This window comes from Pseudogymnoascus destructans (assembly GCF_001641265.1).
Source record: "Pseudogymnoascus destructans isolate 20631-21 unplaced genomic scaffold scaffold_31, whole genome shotgun sequence".
Taxonomy (NCBI): domain Eukaryota; kingdom Fungi; phylum Ascomycota; class Leotiomycetes; order Thelebolales; family Thelebolaceae; genus Pseudogymnoascus; species Pseudogymnoascus destructans.
In genome coordinates, this window is record NW_020167550.1 from 153296 (window position 1) to 161170 (window position 7875).

The 7875-nt window shown below is 49.7% G+C and overlaps 1 protein-coding gene across 1 annotated transcript; it reads left to right on the forward strand.

Annotated features, from left to right (window-relative positions):
• Positions 1 to 5641: 5641 nt before the first annotated feature.
• VC83_08969 (uncharacterized protein) lies at positions 5642 to 7141 on the forward strand (the record flags this gene model as incomplete). The annotated part of the gene is made up of 1 exon (XM_024472509.1): positions 5642 to 7141. One exon carries the CDS (start codon positions 5642 to 5644, stop codon positions 7139 to 7141), a length of 1500 nt encoding a protein of 499 aa, XP_024320009.1.
• Positions 7142 to 7875: the final 734 nt, after the last annotated feature.

Sequence of the window (7875 nt, forward strand, 5' to 3'; positions counted from 1 at the left end):
GACTTCAAAAGAAGAAATAAGCATGTAGATGATGATCTTGTAAAGGCCACAATATGGTATGAGAATGTTTTTGAGAGGGGAATGGATGGGCTAGTCATAGCTTAAATACTTGGTGTTCTACCTACTTGCTTTGCTCGTAGGTGGCAACAGCGATCTGTGCATGTGACAGCGATATGTACAACACACAAAATAAAAGAAATAAGCCTCGTATAGCAACTAACGTACATGTATAGCGAAAGCGCCAAACAAGCGAAAGCGCCAAAATGATGCGGTGACCAAACCCCCCAACTAAATGTTAAATTCCTCAACAACAAAACATGCCCCATAAAAATGATGAAAGCAAATTAGTGCTAGCTATCCAGGCTATGCAAAGCGACCCAAAGTTACGCCTTCGAGTTGCTGCTAGGATCTATTCTGTGGACCACCGCAAGCTAGGTCGTCGTCTAGATGGTGTACCTTCACGACGCGATATCCAAGCCAACTCACGGAAATTAACTAACCTAGAGGAGTCCGTCCTTGTTCAGTATATACTCGACCTAGCTGCTAAAGGGTTTCCTCCTCGGCTGTCTGTTGTTGAAGATATGGCAAGTCGACTACTTGCAACACGCGACGCGTCACGCGTTGGGTCGCGTTGGGCTTCAAACTTTGTTAAGCGGCGTGTAGAGCTCCAGACACGCTTTCAGCGCAAATACGACTACCAGAGGGCTAAGTGCGAAGATCCAGAAGTTATTAATGGCTGGTTTGAGCTTGTGCGTAACACAATTGCGAAATATGGTATCGATGAAGCAGATATCTACAACTTTGATGAGACTGGGTTTATGATGGGCGTTATCTCAACTGCTATGGTTGTAACAAGCTCAGACGGGCGGGCAAAAGCAAAGAAGGTACAGCCTGGTAATCGGGAATGGGTTACAGTAATCCAAGGCGTTAGTTCTCAAGGTTGGGCAGTACCACCATTTATCATTGTTGCAGGCAAAAACCACCTTACATCTTGGTATGAGAATAGTGGATTTTCAAGCGATTGGGTGATTTCTGTTACTGAAAATGGCTGGACTACAAACGAGAGAGGCATGGATTGGATTCAGCACTTTGAGAAGCATACAAAGGCCCGGAGTGTTGGTGGTTATCGCTTGTTAGTCCTTGATGGTCATGAGAGCCACCACTCAGATGAGTTTGAGGAGTACTGCAAGGAACACAACATTATTACGCTTTGTATGCCTGCTCACTCTTCTCATCTACTCCAGCCACTTGATGTTGGCTGTTTCGGCCCGTTAAAGCAGGCCTATGGTCGGCAAATTGAAGATATGATGCAGGCTCATATTTCTCATATTACAAAGGATGACTTCTTTCCTGCCTTCCACGCTGCATTTAACACTACAATGACGGAAAGTAACATTCGAGGCGGGTTCCGAGGGGCAGGGCTTCTTCCATTTGACCCTGAGAGAGTGATATCTACACTTGATCTTAAGTTAAGGACACCAACGCCTCCAAGCTCCCGCCCAGGTACTGCTCAACCTTGGGTTTCTCAGACACCAAACAACCCAATTGAAGCTATGTCACAGTCTACATTTATTAAAACTCGGATTTCACGCCATCAAAATAGCTCTCCAACCTCAATCTATGCAGCTGTTGACCAGTTTACAAAGGGTGCATCGCAAATAATGCATCAATTAGCACTGCTAAAGGGAGAGAACCAAAACCTACGACAGGCAAATGAAGTACTAAGCAAGCGCCGGAGAGCTAGGAAAACACGACTACAGCAAGGAGGATCACTTAGTCAACAAGGGGCGCAAGAGCTACAGGATGAGAGGGATGTTGTGCAGCAGGTAGAGCAGGAAATAAGGGCAAGCCGTGGTCGGAAGCCAAGGGAAGAAACCCGTGCCCGTCGCTGTGGCAAGTGTGGTGAGACTGGGCACAATGCGCGCACGTGTCAGATTGTAATAGACACCTCTGAGGAAGAGGACTCCGAGTAGTTTCAATTGATTTCTAATGTTGTGGTAGATTTATCGCAATGTTTGTCGTGAGGGTAGATAATTTTGGCGCTTTCGCTTGTTTGGCGCTTTCGCTATACATGTACGTTATAGCAATTGCAGAAGCCATTATCATTCCGAGGAAACTTCATATGGACTCATGGTATAATGATAACCTTGAGCCAAATGCTCTTGTTATCGTTAATGAGAGTGGGTATTCAAACGACGACATTGCAATTCAATACCTCATGCATTTTATTTAACTATCTGCAGAGCATATGGCACTAGGCGACAACTACCTCCTATTACTCGACGGCCATGACTCTTGTAAGGACACAGGGCACCCAGCTCACAGTTATAGCATATGGGAGTGCGAGTCAGAGGCTAAATGGATGCTATCCTATAGGTCTACTACGAAGGATACAATAAAGATGAAGGGAGAACCCCGTGAGTCAATTCCCTCAAGTACCCGAAACCCATCCGACTCGGTTAGTGTTGGTGGAAGGCCCGAAATATCGCGACCGCGCGCAAATCGTGCGGTGTGTTTGGTGACCGGACCTTTGGGCTTTTGCGCAACGGGTAGGAAAACTCGACAATAGACTACAGTATATAGAATGAATAGATCAATTGAATTACTACACTACCTATGGAGCCTACGTATTATTTATGTCTTTTCGGAGGGCCTACCCAAATGCCCTGAGTAACAGAAGGGTTTGGGCCTGAAACCCAATGCGCCGGAGTTCTGAGGCAATCTGCTCACGCCAAGCGCCAATCGGGGAGCCCGACGATTGCACTGGGGAAAAGCTCCCATTCTCTTTCCCTCAACAGTTAGCCCACCTAAATGATCACACGTGACCATAGAAAACCGGAATAAAGGGGAATATCGCTCCATTGATACAAAATATAGTATAGTTCATGTGGATCCCCTTTTATCGGGGTCTCCATTAGATGGGGCGAGTGAGTGGAGAATTTCCATCAGACATCGGCACAATGCAAACACCGACTATACGCTTGTAACCTCAGAATTAAGGAAAGCTATAAGCCTACCAATAAAACGTGATGTGTACGTGTCCATGTAGGATCTCCTTTCGTTGGTGTTCCCATGAGATGGGGCGAGAAAGTGTGACCCCCGATTACCCCCTAATTCTAGAAATCACGCGTGAACAGCGTGAATAATGGAGAAACAGTGCTTTACCCGCGACAAAGTGCAACGCAGGGCTCGTGGGGGGCTCCATTGCCGGTGCTCCGGTAGGACGTGACAAGTGCATGATAGTAAACACCAGCCTCCTTTTATTCTAGATATTTGCACCCCGGCACACTGTTGCTGTACACTTAACAGCCCAGAAGAAAAGGGGCACGATATATCCATACCAAAATTGCACTTTGAACGAACCATAGTAGATCGCTCATAGGTTCGCCGACTACGTAAATGGCTGAATCCGCTGGTAGCCGGCTCTGTCTCAATACTGTAGATAGCCGCCCGATCTTAGGGGCGATGAGATCGTTCAGTTGCCGGTGGTGGGTGGCACTTTCAAACCGATCGCATGTCCAACAGCACGAAGCAAGGTGCTCCCTTGATAACCTGCTGTGGTACCGTCAGAGCGAGTGCATATACCCATCCGTGCGGAGCACGATGCTGTCGCCCCAATTGAGTGTAGCACGAGCATAGGGAGCTCTGATGCTGCCGCCTCAATTGCGTGAGGTGGTACAGGCATAGCGAGCGCTATAGCCAACCGCGTTGAGCACGATGCTGGGGACTTAGCTAGCTGCCTGCGGTGACACTAGTAATGCGAGCAATACGGCTAACTATGCTAAGCACGATATGCCCTCCATATCCTGTTGTGTTACCGCGAAAGCAATGTAGATACCTAGCTGTGCTGAGAACGATACTGCGGCGTCGGCTGTCTGTAGCGATCCTGGTAGCGATTGTAGGTAGCCAGCCTCCTTACTTACAGTATAATTTGGCATCGCCGATCCCGATAAACGGTCATACTCCCCGCATTATCTCTTATCATCGGTGGCTCTGCTGTTTGTTCGTTCAATTATGCTGTCTCGCTCCAATTTGGAACATGGGAAGTCACCTGCTTATACCCTGCGCATACCAGACGGTATACGACGTGCCCTGCTCACTTCTCACATGCAGCGCATGCCTTCTGTCTTAGAGCCCCGCTGGGGCTGAGGGAATTCGCAGTATCGAAGTCGTTGGGTAGCACCCATCGGGCCCAAGGAAACGGATCGAGATCATGTATGGGAAAAATGCGAGGGGAAAGTAGGTGCCACAGAGGTCAGCATGCCACATCTTGCGTGCTGGTTGGCTACCATGGCGCTCAGACACATTCTCCCTGGTGTGAAGCAAGGGAGAGGTTCCTGGAATCACCGACCTAGAACATTGTCACCACCAACATCGCAGAGCTCAAGACGAGACGTCAGACTGGCGCACGCCCTTCTAGCTTCGTAGTCGGGCGTTGGAAGCTGGCATACTCCACGCCGCACAGCATGATGCGAGGTCGGCGATGTTGCCCGTCACGCTCGTGCACGTAATAGGAATGAACCCCTGCTGTGCTCTTGGACGATGATCTAGGGTTTCTAGCGTCCTTTTAGTGATCAAACGGGCGGGCGGGAATACCCCGCACGCCACTACCGTTTGGTAGACGTGCGGGGCAGGGGTCCGCTCGTTCGGGGCTGAGTTGCTGGGGTAAAATATATCGGATTATTGATTTTCTTGGCGTCTGACTGACTGTGTCCGACCGCATAAGAGTATGACAGGACTCGAGTAGAGTGCTTTCCTGTCCTCAGCACTTCCCTCTCTTTGGGTTTTGGAATTTCGATCTGGTCAGAATCCACAGTTCCTGGGGTCTTGCGGGCGTACCTGTTGGAGAACGGCGTATAACCTGTCGTTTGGCGATGCTGCAACTTTCCGTGGTTCCACACGGAGATGTCGTGTTAATGTGGCGCCGCCGTGGTGTCGTGGACAATCCCCGGCATAGCACAGCAGATTAAGTTACCAAGATACCAATCTGTGGGTAGTACTTGATTTCGTGCCATATTTTGTGCCATATTTTGTGCTGGATTTCAATCCAGATGTCCAACACTGACTGTAGCTGCTTGAGTCCTGGGGCCAAATAACACTCTGTTATCACTTCAGCCATGCTAATGTGGACCGGGTCTGTCTTAGGCACTACCGAGCTGGATCCTATGATCCCTGGTTCTAATCATAAATCCCCATCTTTCAACGCTACTGTATGTGCGGTGTGGGATGAGCACATTCCACCACGGGCTTAAGAGACACAGCCACTCTTCCTCTAACTATCAGGGAAGCTCTAACAGCAACACCAATGCCAATGCTAGTACCAACACAAGTGTGCATCGGATGTGGCAGGCGAGAAAAAAGAATGTAGCGATCGATTAGCTGGTACTTATGCATAAGCACCTTGCGCACCGTGTGGTCCACAAGGGCTAGGCACTTGCCGGAATGCGAATTAAAAGCACCCTTCGTCGCCTTCATGATAAGCACTGGACATTCCCTGGACCTTCACTCAACTGTCACCTTGCTCGTCCACCCTATCCATCCTTCAGACTCTTCATGGGAGTAATCATTCCCTCAAAATAACCTATACAAAAATCATTTCGAACTCTTTAGCTTTTGCACTGCAATCCCTCTCAAAGTAATCATGGGTTCTTGCATGAGCGGGATCACCGGGAGGGCAAGAGCCCACAAACAGGATGAGAAGAACTTCCTAGAGGCTTACCCAAAATACAAGACCACTTCGCACATTGACGAAGTTCGCCGGTCTGAGTACCCCATTCTCGACCTCCAGGGCCATATTTACCTCGATTATACCGGCGCTGGGCTATACTCTAACAGACAGCTCCGCCATCACCAGAATCTTCTGGGTACCAACATATTTGGGAACCCGCACTCACTCAACCCAACCTCAAGCGCCATGACAGAGTTGGATGAGTATGCCCGTGCCTGTGTCCTGCAATATTTCAAGGCGTCACCTGAGGAGTACTGCGTGATTTTCACTGCCAACGCATCTGGCGCTTTAAAACTTGTTGGAGAGGCATTCCCCTTCGACTCCAGGAGTGAGTACATCCTGTTGATGGACAACCACAACTCAGTCCAGGGCATCCGCGAGTTCGCACGCACAAAAGGCGCCATAACTACCTATATCCCTCTGACGTCCGATCTGCGTGTGAGCGATGACGCCCTCAGGGACGCTCTTAGACCCAAGTTTGATGGCCCTGTCGGTCCTCGACTCTTCGCCTACCCTGCTCAGTCCAACTTCAGCGGTGTTCAGCACCCACTCGAGTGGATTGCAACTGCCCAAGCTCAGGGTTGCCTCGTCTGTCTCGATGCCGCCGCGTATGTACCGACTAAGCGCCTCGACCTCTCAGTATGGCATCCTGACTTTGTACCAGTATCTTTCTACAAGATGTTCGGCTACCCAACTGGGGCCGGCTGTCTGATTGCTCGCAAGGATTCGCTGATGAAGTTGAAGCGTCCAGCGTTCGCTGGTGGAACCGTCTGGGGGAGCTCGGTCCTGGGCGACGGCCATGTCCTGCTTGACCACCACGAGGGTTTTGAAGATGGCACAATCAACTTCTTAAATCTTCCGGCCATTCACATCGGCCTCCGCCAGCTCAAGGACGTCGGCAGGGATGCCGTCCATCTTCGCGTGATGTGCCTGACCGACTGGCTCCTCAAAGAGATGCTAGCGCTCCGCCACCAGTTTGGGCTCCCATTGATCCGGTTCTATGGCCCGACAGATGTATATATGCGTGGCGGAACAATTGCTTTCAACTATATCGACGCAAACGGTGACGTGGTCGACGAGCGCATAGTTGAGCAACGTGGAAACAAGATCAATTTGTCCTTGCGCTCTGGGTGCTTCTGCAACCCTGGCGCTAGTGAGGCTGCCTTCAATCTGGAAAAAGATATGCTTCTTAAGGCCTTTGAGAGCGCATGGCAACACGAGGCTGCGCACGGCAAGCGGAAGAAGTGGGATGATTTCCTGGCTGATATCGGCGTGCCTACTGCTGGGGCTCTCCGCATCTCGCTGGGTCTGATGTCCAACTTCAAAGATGTGCACAGGTTTCTGGAGTTCTCTCGGACGTTCCTTGATACGGTGCCGACGGGAAGTAATCTGGCAATGCGCTTGCATTGCTAGACCATCTCGAGGTTGAGTGAGCAATGTACATCCGAACTGTGAAGCACAGTCACTCTTTCGTAAGGGTTCCAAGGTTCGGGGGATATCAGGGTACGATTCCCCAAGCAATGAAGTTTGACAAAATGGAAAGATTACTGACCTGATCGATCTACAGAATAGATGAAGTGTCGGCGAAAAGTGGTGTGTTTTTGGGTTGTTTTAGCGGGAACTAGTTAGGAGCATAACATCAAGTGGCTGCAACACATGCGAAGTGTGCGGTGGGAGTATGAGGAGAGATATTTGATTCTGCATACAGTGTGATATAAAACTGCCACTTATATGACTGTCATGACCGTCGCATATGAGGAGTCATTGCTGTTGTCTGTAAGGACAGAGGGCACCCAGCTCACAGTAATAGCATATGAGAGTGCGAGTCGGAGGCTAAACAGATGCTATCCTATAGGTCTACTACGAAGGATACAAAAAAGATGATGAGGAACCCCGTTGGGTCAATCCCCTTAAGTACCCGAAATGGGTCCGACTCGGCTAACCTGCCCTAACTCTCCCCACGTGACCGTAACCTGCCCGACTCCGATGCTTTCCGTCACTGAGGGCGGAGGCATCCTTACACTACCCCCCCTCTTAAGAGAGTGTTTTGTCCGCGAAACACGCTGTGAGAATTATTTCCGCAACATCTCCGAATGGTATCCGTAAGAAGAGCATTCTATGTTGGCAGGAATTCTGTTTGTAATTGC